The sequence below is a fragment of the Helobdella robusta genome, assembly GCF_000326865.2.
Source record: "Helobdella robusta unplaced genomic scaffold HELROscaffold_11, whole genome shotgun sequence".
Lineage (NCBI taxonomy): Eukaryota > Metazoa > Annelida > Clitellata > Rhynchobdellida > Glossiphoniidae > Helobdella > Helobdella robusta.
Window position 1 is genome coordinate 1,833,919 of NW_008703617.1, and position 13,190 is coordinate 1,847,108.

At 31.2% G+C, this 13,190-nt stretch overlaps 2 protein-coding genes across 2 annotated transcripts; one reads left to right on the forward strand and one right to left on the reverse strand.

The window, feature by feature from the left end:
- Positions 1–1,978: 1,978 nt before the first annotated feature.
- On the forward strand, positions 1,979–3,905 carry HELRODRAFT_190163 (hypothetical protein; the record flags this gene model as incomplete). Its single annotated transcript, XM_009012780.1, has 5 exons — positions 1,979–2,087; positions 2,962–3,038; positions 3,140–3,238; positions 3,517–3,609; positions 3,761–3,905. The coding sequence occupies 5 exons, from the start codon at positions 1,979–1,981 to the stop codon at positions 3,896–3,898; spliced, it is 516 nt and encodes a 171-aa protein (XP_009011028.1). The 3' UTR covers positions 3,899–3,905.
- HELRODRAFT_109107 (hypothetical protein) lies at positions 3,842–11,526 on the reverse strand (the record flags this gene model as incomplete). Its single annotated transcript, XM_009012781.1, has 14 exons — positions 3,842–4,023; positions 4,153–4,311; positions 4,360–4,833; positions 4,952–5,362; positions 5,406–6,033; positions 6,174–6,356; positions 7,023–7,115; positions 7,231–7,393; positions 8,044–8,184; positions 8,314–8,445; positions 9,873–10,027; positions 10,653–10,828; positions 11,031–11,127; positions 11,393–11,526. 10 exons carry the CDS (start codon positions 11,524–11,526, stop codon positions 5,979–5,981), a joined length of 1,329 nt encoding a protein of 442 aa, XP_009011029.1. The 3' UTR covers positions 3,842–4,023; positions 4,153–4,311; positions 4,360–4,833; positions 4,952–5,362; positions 5,406–5,978.
- Between the last annotated feature and the right edge of the window lie 1,664 nt (positions 11,527–13,190).

Below are 13,190 nucleotides of genomic sequence, written 5' to 3' on the forward strand. Positions count from 1 at the left end.
CATATATATATATATATATATATATATATATATATATATATATATATATATATATATATATATATATATATATATATATATATATATATTGAAAATACGATTGACATGATTTCACCGTATTCCTGACGGGAAACAGTTTTCTGATTCTGTCTTTGAACCGTGAAAAAATTATTTACAATAATAAATAAATAATAATAAATTGCCAATAATAATAACAACAATAAATAAATAATATTACTAATAGTAATAATGTTAAGTTAAATAAGTTTAACCTTTAAGGATAATAAATAATAATAATATTTATACGTGCAGTTTAGAGCCCACACGCCTAGATGGGTTTTTTTTTCATAAATAAAATATTGATGATGGTTTCATACAGAAATACCACGCAAAATACACCGTGTAAATACAGTTATACAGATATACACACATACATGCATCTTAACTCACTAACTCTTTCATATGTATTCGTTTGTCTGACTCCACGTACGTACTTCTAGAATCACATTTATGTAATTTTATTTATTTGCTGTTAATTTTATGTAGTTTATTTCTATCTAGTTAATTAATTAATTAATTAATTATTATTATTTCACATGACTTATACTTTTAATTATTCTTTTAATTTGAGGAGGGGTATAAGCATACGAACAAAACAACAGTTCATGCCTCATAATTTTCTGTTTAATTATGTTAGTTAGGTTTACATCCATATGTATATATATATTTATATATATATATATACATATATATATATCATATGGTATACCGTAAATACCACCAAAATATACCTTATTATAGTTACGTGTATATGTGTGTATATATATATATATATATATATATATATATAGAGAGAGAGAGAGAGAGAGAGATTTCAGTTATATGTATGAATATGTATGATCTTCATTGTATGAGACTTGACTGACTATCGAACGCATTATATGGAGAATTAATAATATTTGTGTATGTATATGAGATGAATATAGATGTATATGTATATTTATACATAAATCTTTGTTGTAGCTGATCACTTACTATTTGTAATTTATTCGGGTACTCGTGTAAACACACACACACACTCCACACATTCACACACACACACACAAACGTACACACAAACACATACATACGTGCATATACGCACAGCGCACACATACATTGCCATGCATTTGAATGGCATATATTTTAGGCTTTTTTTCAATGTTTCTGCGATGTGATTTAAACTTGAAAAACTTGTGAAGTTTTATTAATATTTTTATTATACATTTATTCTTTTTATTATTTATTTTCTTAATTCTTAGTAAATGTTTATCAATTTAATATTTATTTATTTACTATTTATTAGTTTATCGCATAAAAAAATTATTGGTATACGGCGCGATGGCGTAACGGTAAAGTGCCTGGCTCTACTACTGCAGTGACTGGATTCGACTGCACGGAGATCCCCGCCTACCACATGCAAGGCAATGTGTGTGGTGCGTTGTTTTACGTGTATTTACAATGCATGCAGTGAGTGTTTGATGCCTCTGAAAAACTGTAACGAGGGAATTGCTGTCGATCGTAATAAGTGAAAGTGAAACGTAATAAGTGGTTTATCATTCGTTGTTATAATTTATTATTAATATTATTATTATTATTATTTAATCATTTTGATAATTTTATGTAATTTCTACCGATATGATTCTTAGCAGCTAGAGTTCTATATAAATTAATGTTTCAGTTCAGCCAGCAACATCCTACATACGGCGCTATTTTCTAACAATTACTACTAATTATAACCTTTCATCCATTCTTTCGATGGTAATAATTTCCAAATTATTGTTTAGATAGAGTTTAATAATAAAAATTATTTTGAGTAAAAAATGCCTTATTATTTGAAATAAAATTTCTCAAATAAATAGCACCAATAAATAAGCAAACATGAAGATAACACAATTGTAATGGGAATTCTGGAGAGAATTGAGAATAAGAACAAAAAATGGGAGGGAATTGGGAACAAATTTCAATTCCCACTCACCTCTACTCCAGACATATCTATTTTTACTTGAATGAATTCTACGAAATTAATCTCGACAATATAATCTCAAGTTTTTTGAATAATTTTAAAATTGTCGCTGTTTATAGCAGTTTTTGATAGAAAAAGTTGTGATTTATTGAGTTATAAAATAAGCATTTTCTGTGTTTTTATCATAAAATATAATAAATGTGTAACGTTAATACTACTTTTGCTTCCAGGAAAGTGTACATTTGGGCTAACATGATAGATCGTATCAATAGAAGAGCCATCCCAGTCTAAAACTCCATGATGATTCTATCATAGAGATTTTTTAACTTTTTTAGTTTTTGGTAGCCAACATTAAAGGAATTGTTGTTATTTTGAAGTTAATTTCTATTAATTAATTCTATGGCTCGGCTCGGCTCGGATGCTATTTATTTTATTTTAATCGATCAATTTTTAAAATTTATTTACTTAGTTAATTTTTAAATCTAGTAAAAATTTTTATTAATTACTGTTCCTATCTATAGTTTAACCAATGAGTCGGCGTCATGTTTGTCAGTTAGGCTTCTTATCTTTCTTATAATAGAAGATTATCAGGAGGCCATAGAAGAGTTAGTTAGAGTTTATTTAACTTTCCTACCTCTAAACAATTAAAGGTAACATTCTTGTCTGGCCTAAGGATAACGTAACGTGTTAATTGAAACAAGTAAAACAAAATTGCTCTCAACTCATCTTGCATCTTTTGAATCAATCAAATCAAATCTATCAGAAATGAATTAATGAATCAGTTCTAGTAAAAAAAAATGTTTTTAAGAAGTTAGCTGTATTTTAAATTAAATTACTCGTCATTGCCTACAAGCACAAATAAATAAAGATCCAACCTTGGTCCTCCTCACTGATTGCTAACTAATTTGGAAAAATTACTGAAAAATAAATAAAATATTTGAAGTCATCAACAAAAGGAGTGAAAAAGAGAAAAGGCAGCCATTATTTATATAATAAAAATCAGCACAGGGCTGCCATTATCATTGTCATGACTGTTAGTATTTGCAATACTTGTAGAAAATTTAAATATAAATAAATAAATAGTTGTTATAACATTTTTAAAATATGCAAGAGTTATTAAATTTCATTTTTCAGTCACCACCGACGATAAATCTCCACCTAAGAAGTGTAACAACCACATTAGGAGAACGTGTGATTTTTTATTGCCGTGTTGGCGGGCTACCGAGACCTCAGGTAGATCTTATTTACAATCTTTGTCTATAATAAAAATCTTCTATTTATAATCTTCTATTTATAATCTCTTATTTATAACCTTTTATGAATTTTACTCCCATTTTGACTTGATAACATCACCATCATCTCATGACATCATCTTTATCTGAAATACTAGATCTTAATGTGAATACACCAACATTGTAAGTAACAACAACATAATCATCACAACATAACAACGTCATCACAATGACATCATCACCACATCATCATGATTATTTTCACCAAACGAAATTCAGATCCAATGGTTAGACCCACAGGGCAAATTAATAATAGACGAGTTTGACAGATACGTGACAGTATTTTTTGACGATGGTCTTGCCCGGTTAGAGGTATATTGCTGATGTGTTTCTCTTTTGCTAGTGCATTTTTCCTTTGCTGATGTTTGAATGCTCGTACATACAATCACACACAAACACGTACACACATACACCCAAATACGTGCACACACTCACACACAAATACGTACACACACACACACAGATAGTAGGAGTAAAAGAAGCAGATGCAGGTAGATACACATGCATGGTCACGAATTCAGAGGGTGAAGCATGCACCAGCGCACTTCTCAAACTGGTCGAACATGTACCACACAGCTCCGACAAGAGGAAGCTTTACTGACTGGCTGAACGTTTTTATTATATTTCATTGCTACTGCCACTACTTCTGAGCAGCATTATTGTTATTCACTACTACCACAATGAGTAAATCTACTTTGACCATTACTACAACTACTGCTGCTGCTGCTGCTGTCGCCACTACTACAACTGTTGTGTTACTACTGCCAGCCACTAGATGCACTACTATTACTTCTAATTGTCACTGCCATAAAAATTTGACACTCTTACTGTTAATGTTATTAATTCTACTACTACTCTACTACTACAGAAAATACTACACACACACTTTTCTATTAAAAGTACAACCTTCGCCGGCTTTAAAAAAGCTAAAAGTAGTTAACTAATATTTACTACTACTACCTATTACTGCTGCTGGCTACTACTACTACTACTACTACTACTACTACTATTACTATACTACTGCTGCTACTACTACTGATTCTGCAACAGCTACTACTACTACTGCTGCTGCTGCTGCTGCTGCTGCTGCTACTACTACAACATACTACATATGAGTTTTATCTCTGATTGAAATAATATCAATAATTGTTCAACAATCACTGCTCTATATATTAATAATAATAATGATGATGATGAATAATAAATAATAATAATAATAACAATTACACTTCATTCTGCATATATACATCTACATTTTGAAGTTCTACAAATACTTAACAGAAGTTTAATGATCATAATAATAATTATAATAATAAATGCTACATGCGACTCTTATATTATATTATCATTATTTATTATTAATGATGAAAAATTGTATTATAATATGATATCAGATATGACATAATGTAATATTAAATGAGGTGTTTTTACGTGCAAGTTGAATGGGCTGAGAGGATGAATGAGTGTGGAGGAACAAACGAGTGTGTATTTGTTTTATACGCACATATATATATAAGAGAAAGATATATATATATACTTTAGTGAGAAAAATCGAAAAAACGAACTACAAACATATTAACGCCAAACATTCGGTAGAATTTATAGAATATTGTAAAAATTATGGTCTATTACCAACAAATATTTCTATATATATATATATATATAACTATGGCTACTTGGTATATGTGTATACATATATATATATATATATATATATATATATATATATGTGTGTGACTGACATATATATATAGATAAAATGTTTCTTTTCTTTTAATTTTGTCTTTTGGTTATTTTAATGATAAAGTTCACGTCAACTGTTACGTTATTTCGTTGTTGTTGTTGCCGTTGTTTTATTATTATTTTTATTATTCGTCGTTGTTTTGTACCTTTCGGAAGGTTTTCCAAGTTATTTATTCGTGGCATTTTATAGTTACGCCGTTAAAACCATCGTATGTTATCATTTATATTTTTCAATTGTTATTATTTTTCCTATTCCTTTTCATCTACTTGTCATCATGATTAGTATAAGGCTATATATATATATATATATATATATATATATATATATATATATATATATATATACATGTATATATATATAGGTATGTGTGTACGTGTGTGTGTACTTGTGTATATATTTGTACACAGAGATATGTGTGTATGTATGTTTATATTCGTTCGTACGTGTTCATGTTTGTAGATTTTATTGGTTCATCTGTTTGCCCTGTGAACGACATTTAAAAAAGAATGATGTCTTGAAACGATATTTTTTATCTATTTTTTTCAAATTTATATCCTAAATTTTATTGGTATATATAGATAAATAAATAAATAAAAGAATTGATAAATTTGAAAAAAGAGAAATACAACATACCAATGAACTGTTGTTACTTCTTTATATTACATTCAAAACAAACTGATATAATTATATTCAATTTAAAAAATGAATCAAAACAAGACTACGCAGGTTAAAACATATTATTAAGAAATATTCTTTTACAATTGAGTCAAATTAAACGAAATTGATTCATTTTAAATTAAACGAGTCGAAATTGAAATGTCAATTTAAACAAAATTTCTCATAATTTCACTAAAATATGACATGATTTCAATGAAGTTAAAACGTTATAACAAATTCCAACAAGCCCACGGAAGCATTGCGATATATTTTGGTCGCATCAGTCAGCAAAGACGTACATTTGGTCGTCTGTAATGCCAACTTCTTTCAAAAGACTGTCAAAGGAATGTCGAAAAATTAATAATATAATTAATAAATATTAGATTGAAATATATAAATTATATCAATAATTAACGAAAATTTTAAGAATATTTGAACAAATTTAAAAATTTGAAATTAGTGAATCAAGACCAACCCTTCAGCTGTGTTAGAGAACGCTTTTGAGCCACATATACAAAACAAACATTGATTGTTTGTGAGTTCACCACCTACTAAGTTGTCTTTTTTTATGGCCGACATTATAATATCTTTGGTAATTCTACCCGTCTGTCCATTCCAATTATCACTCGGACTTGATAGGATGTGTGAGACAGTAAACCTTTAGAGGAAAAAATTTAAGTTTATTCATTTCAAACTCCTTTTGTAAATGATACGTCATAGAATTTTATCCAAACAATTCATCTTGAAAGCTGAAAAAGCATCTTGAACGCAAAAGTTTAGGAGAAATTTGCGCAAGTTTTCTTTTTGTAATTGAGTGGTTGACATTTGGAACGGGAGAGGATCTGGTGAATGCATGCAATGTTGATGATTTTAAAAAGAAACTTGACAATGCTTTAAAGGATATGCCGTGTAAATTTAGCTATAAGGTAGATTGATATATATATATCTATTTTTTTCTCGTTCTTTATTTCTTTCAGTTTGGTTAATACTATTGTGGTTTATTTCAGACCAGTTGTCTTATTTCGATCATATTATTTTCTGTTATTTAGAGTTGGTTATATTTTGGTTATGATTTTGTTGGGGGCATAGGAACTTTAGTTCGCGCTCTTTATTCGAACTGTTATGTTATGTTAAAAACACATCCATATATAAATAAAAAAACACTGAAAATCAATAAGATAATGACCAACCAACCATTCGACCTAAAACTATCCAACCAGTCAACCAACCTAACCAATCAACCAACTAGCCAGCCAACCAACCAATCCAACCAACAAACTAGCCAGCCAATCAACCAACCAATTCAACCAACCAGCCAACCAACCATTTATTTTTCCTAGCAAAGGACCCCAATTCATCTCTGAGGATTATATCACGTTCAGTTTTGTTGAAGGATAGCAGATGCATTGTAGTATTCCTGCATTTAAATTCGAACATTTCATAAAATTAAGATTAAACAACATTAAACATTCTTACATCAACAGCAAAACTTCAAAACTGGTAAAAATTTAAAAAGCAAAATGCACACCAACCTAACCACTAATCGATGGTAATGCCTAACAACCCCGATCATTGGGGTCAGTCCGGTACCAGCGGCCAGCAGGATGACCTGATCGTACTTCGTTGCCAACTTTTGTAAATAGGTCAGTTCAAAATTTAGGCCGGTGTACGTGCAGCTAACTTCAATTTCATCATCTGAATTTGGTGTTTTTAAAAGTTTAAATGTTGAAGCATAATGTCGAATAGTAATAATAGTGGTAATAGTTGATTTAATTGATTTAATTAATAATTATAATTTATATTTACCTATTGACAACTTATTCAGTGCTGGCGTGAATATACCATCCTGGTAAATTTTTATAATAAAACAAAGTTTATTATTTTTGTTGAGGATTGCATTGATTTGTTGATGTTGTTGTTGTTGTTGTTGTTGTTGTTGACGTCTGAGACTTGGTCTGTTAGTGTTATCATCATCATTTGAGTTGCTGGTACTACTCTGATCAGTACCTCTATAGCCATTATCATAATTATCTATTATTGCATTATTATTATTATTATTATTATTATTATTATTATTATTATTATTACTACTATTATTATTATTATTATTGTTGTTGTTGTTGTTGCAGTCATCATCAGCATGCCACATGAACAATTCAGTCGGGACGATAGTGTAAGGTTTGCTGATCTCAAAACCTGCAAAAATGTCAAAGAATCAATTTTAACATCATCTACCATCTAGAGACAGACAACTGAACGAAAGCATGGAAAAACCATTCTATTAGCACTAATAACAATAATAATAACAGCAATAACAGTAATAACAACCATAAAAAAACCATTACCATCAACAACCAATTGGATGAAAGCATGGCAGCCAATAGGGACAAGGAATCTAGTGTCTCTGGGCAACTCTATAGTAAACATGTTTGTGTCGTGGGTCAACTGAATTTTACCAACAATTTTACATTTTCTGTATCTCAAATCTGAAATAATAAAAGAAAATAAATAATCGTATTATAAATAATTAAAACATATGATTAAAAAAAGGAAAGAATAGACAATTATAACCAAAATTATGAATAAAAGTAGTTTTTGACAAAGGGAAAACGAACCGGCAACATTGAAAGGACCCCACCAGGCGTCACCATCATTGCTCGTGCCGAGAACAGACCAACACCTGCCTACATTCACTTTTTTGAAAATGACATCAACATCGTCAACGACAGACGTTGGTGACAGTATGACTGCAGTTTTATTATAACTATTAATAATTATAATACAATAATAAATAAAATTATTAATATATAAATAATTATTAATGTTATTGCTAAAGTCAAGTACCATATTAACGTTTAATTGGTCGTTTAATTTTATTGAATTAGAAGTTAAATTTTCTTAAATTTCAATTTCTTACCGACCATTATAATCTGAAGAAATGTCATCCTCCAAATCTGCAAAGTATAATTTAACAATGTGAAAGAAATGAAATAGCCGAAAATCAATCAATCGAAAATCATTTATCAACTCATTCACTCACGCATTCATTCACACATTCATTCACACATTCAACAGCCAGTCATTCATTCATTCATACATGCATGCATGCACGCACTCTCGATCATACAATTATTCAGTGATGTTTTTACTAACAGCTCACAAACAAGTAGTTAACTACCGGTAAAAAAAAATTGTAACAATTTCCTAACTACTTTTAACGAGAGTAGTTAGTTGTAAACCACTTCCTAACTACTCGCTGGTTAGCTGTGTAGTTTTCAAAATTATCTTTTAAAATATATCGTTCAAACAAGCGTTATTTCAACTACTAAATGCCGGGAAATAGGAGAGTCTCACATGGGTTAAGGAGAGAAAACAAGTCTGTGTAGATGCAATGAAGAAGAACATTCAAATGTTAGAATTTGTCAATTGTTTTGTCATATAATCACTTATTTATAACTGATTTCAAGGCAAGCAGGTGGAACTAGTACGATGCCCACTGGCTGGAGATAATTTAAACAATGATCACTCCTTATTGAACTCAACATTTATGAAAAGAAAGTTTAGCGTGGGTTGGGCGAAGTTTCTCAATGCATAAGGTATATAGGCAGCAACTGAGAGTAACACATACCATCCTAAATCGTGAGAGTAAAAGACTAAGAGTAAAAACATCCAGCACTCAGTTGTACACGAAGCACGAATAGATACACACGTACAACAACAAACATACATTGAAACATACGCACGTGTGTTAATAAGACGACGTACAAGCAGCAGCAGCACACACACACACTTAATACATTTGAAAGAAGCATAAATTTCTCGATGCGAACGTTAGCGTCTGTCGTCAGTGCTGGGGTAATTTAAAAGTAATTAAGATGTAATTAAGAAAGTCACATCAACCAGATGGTCCCAGCCAGTCAAACATGACTCTCCTTACATGTTTCAGACCAGTTTGCATACGCGCTAAACTCGCTTTCGTTCGTGTTCTGTTCACGCAAACATACAAACCAAAAAGATGTGCAGAACTTAAAAACTAAGCATGAACAGAACATACATGTGTATATTAGTATATACACACTAAGTACGTACCCATTCGTTCGTTCGTTCGTTCATTCATTCGTTCGTTCATTCGTTCGTTCATTCGTTCATTCATTCATTCGTTCATTTAGCTAACTGATATCGATGATGAAGACATAATCATTGATGATGATATGCATGATAACGTTTAAACCATTCTTATCGATGATGATGTGATGAGATTTTACAATCCTGGCGTTATGCGTGGTCACAGATATTATAACTGTATCACTCTTTTGACACCAACTGTACCTTGAGACGTGATCATTGTAGTTATCACCATCATCATCATCATCACCATTATCACCATCGTCATCATCATCACCATTATCATCATCCTCATCATCAAACCTTGGTTTTTTGAACTTTGTTAAACTTCCACCCTTTGAAATAATAGCACTGCTTGATGGACTGACTATAATTAACATTTTTTTTACAATTAAGTGTAATCTACTAAACAATGAAATAATTAAGAGAGAAAAAACCTGTTGTTGTTTTGTTGCTGTTGTCAACAACATCAATCGCAACATCATCATTGTTGTTGTAGGTAAGAATTATGTTTGGTAGAATTTGGAGTGCTACTTTAGTTGAGCTGCTGTTGCTGCTGCTGTTGCTGGAGTTAGCTACTGCTACTGCTGCTGCCGCTCTTTGAGATCTAGAAGTTTGATTTTCTGTAATATTTGAAGATTTGGCTGTCGGGTTGAGATCTACAATTGAGTTTCTATGTTCTGAAGTTGTTTCAGATGTTGCCATTGCATTGAAATTAGAATCTTTGTCATCATTTACTGAAGTTGTAGCAGGGAATTTGTTTAATTCTTTTTTTTGGGAGGTGTTTTGAATGAGATTTTGTTTAGAGCCTAGTGAACTCTCAGCAGACTGCGAGGGACTATAAAGAGATGAACTTGAAAAATTGGTTGAGGCAATTTTAATTTCACCAGTCGGATTGGATGAAGACCTGTGTGGGTTTGCAGCTGCTGAAGTCGTTGATGTAGAAGTCAAAAAACCCACACAACATCTCTTCAACATTGTTTCATAGTTCACCCATTTGTGCACCTGGCGACAAACAATATCAATACATCATCACGTCACCAACATAACCATCATCGTCTCTCCTATCATCTCCATCGTTAATATCATCACTTACTTCAACATCATTACTACCATCACCGTCATAATCATCATCACTTTTTTCATCATCACTACCATAACCACCACCACCACATCACCCTCATTCTCATCATCATCATCTCATTACCTGATTAAAGAGATCAGTGGCATCGGTACCAGCTCCCTTCATCAGTTCCTCAACGCCCCCCGGATGGTACTCCATGTACGGCGTCACATTGTACACCCTGCCTGCCATCCAGCATTATCATAATGTAACAAATTATAATTAGGCATAATATAATTATAATAATATTCTGGTAATGAAACATATATATATACAAATTAATATATAATATATAGCAATAAATCACTATAAAAATACACAAATATGGCATTTCTGAAGCAAAAGATGACAATCTAAAATGATATTAAGTATGATGGTAATGATGACGACACTGGGGATGAAAATCGTATCAGGTAGTAAAGTTAAACATGGCAACCACACAGCACCGACCATTAAGAGCCATCCAGACGTCATCTTCTTTATTATGATCCATCAACTCCTCCATTGAAATGTTTCCAAGTCTGCCACCCCTACCAGATGGATCTGGATTATTCCGGTGCCATCTCATCCAATCAATCATGGACCTTAGTAGGGCAGAAAATGTGTTATCATGTTTTTCTGGTTAACAAAGTTTAATTCCACAAGATTAAGAGATAGAACATGATGTAACTGTGCTTATTGTATTTAATTATATTCGAGTGGTGTGATAGCTTAATGATTAAGATGCCTGGTGGTAGTGCTGTTGAGTTAGAATGTGTTCAAATGCAGAAGGAAGATCCCATCCTATCCTTTCCATTGTGTCTGAAAATTTTATAAAAACTAATAAATAATAGTAAGTACAACCTCCCTGGTTTTAGAGCTACTTTATTTCTCGGGTTGCCAGTACTCGAGCCAGTTATTTTGGTATTGTTTGCTGATAGCATGTCACTTTTTACTGTGGGACTAACAGATAAGTTATTCATATTGTCACCTGCTCTTGAGATGTCGGTGTATGCCGGATACGGTCTGACTTGGTGAACACCACTGGTCACAATGCATCCAATTTTGCTACTTCCACAACCCAGTTTGAATGATGATACAGATGCTGAGTAGAAAGTAATACAGCCTACTAATCTAACAACCTCTAATAATAGCCTAACTAACTTCAAGCTTCATGTTTTTTATTTCATTTAGTAATTGTAATTATTTTTTAATTTGTTACATATATATTGAATTGATTAACACATTAAGAATCAAGTGTTAATCCTTTTTTTAAAATGCCCTCTTCTAATCTTAATCTTCTTCTTTACCATCAACATATCATGTCATATAACAACACTTAACTCAACAGTCATAACATAACAACCAGTAAATAAGAGTCACCACTTATTCCAAAAATATATTGAACAAAAAATACGATAAATATGGAGCCTAATCTAAATCAAACTGACGATATAATCCCAAAGGATATATATATTTATAGTTTATACATACAATTTTATACATGGCAAGAACTTTTTTCAAATGTCGGGAATATTTTGCTTAAAAGTGAATTTAAACTTTAAAACTTAAAGAGGTGCTTAATTGTCACTTTTTTTATCCTTAATTTTACCTGTCGAACTTTTTTTCATGGGAGCCTAACGAACGAGACGTGCCGAACTGCTTCTCTTAAGTTAAGAACGCACGATCGCGGCTGATGCTTGGATGAGTGACCTGAAGTGATCACAACCTAATTTAGTTCAGAATTCATTTAAATATATGTGCTTAAATATATATGTTTTATATATGCTTTATAACAGCTTATATATGTTATGTATGTTCCTCATATATACTTATATATTCTACTTCGCACATCGATAAAAGCAGATTAATACAATAACGATTGATGAGATCAAAAATAGACTTAGATGAGTTTTTATTAGTCATAAAATAATGATTAAAACATCAAACTTATAAATAAATTTTACCACAATGCATAAACATCCATTAATATTCTTATTTTTGTATTGATCGAGTGTAATTAAACAACACACCCCTGACACGCACACACACATGCATACACACACACATCCTACACACGTTTGGCACACATACATGTGTACATGTACAGTACAATCACATGTAAAAACACACACAAACAAATAATTACACACACGTTTACACACATTCATATAAACATATCACACACACACACACACACACACAAGTTAAATTTTTTTGAAATATACTTACCATATGTAAATATAAAGCCATCAATGTTGCAAA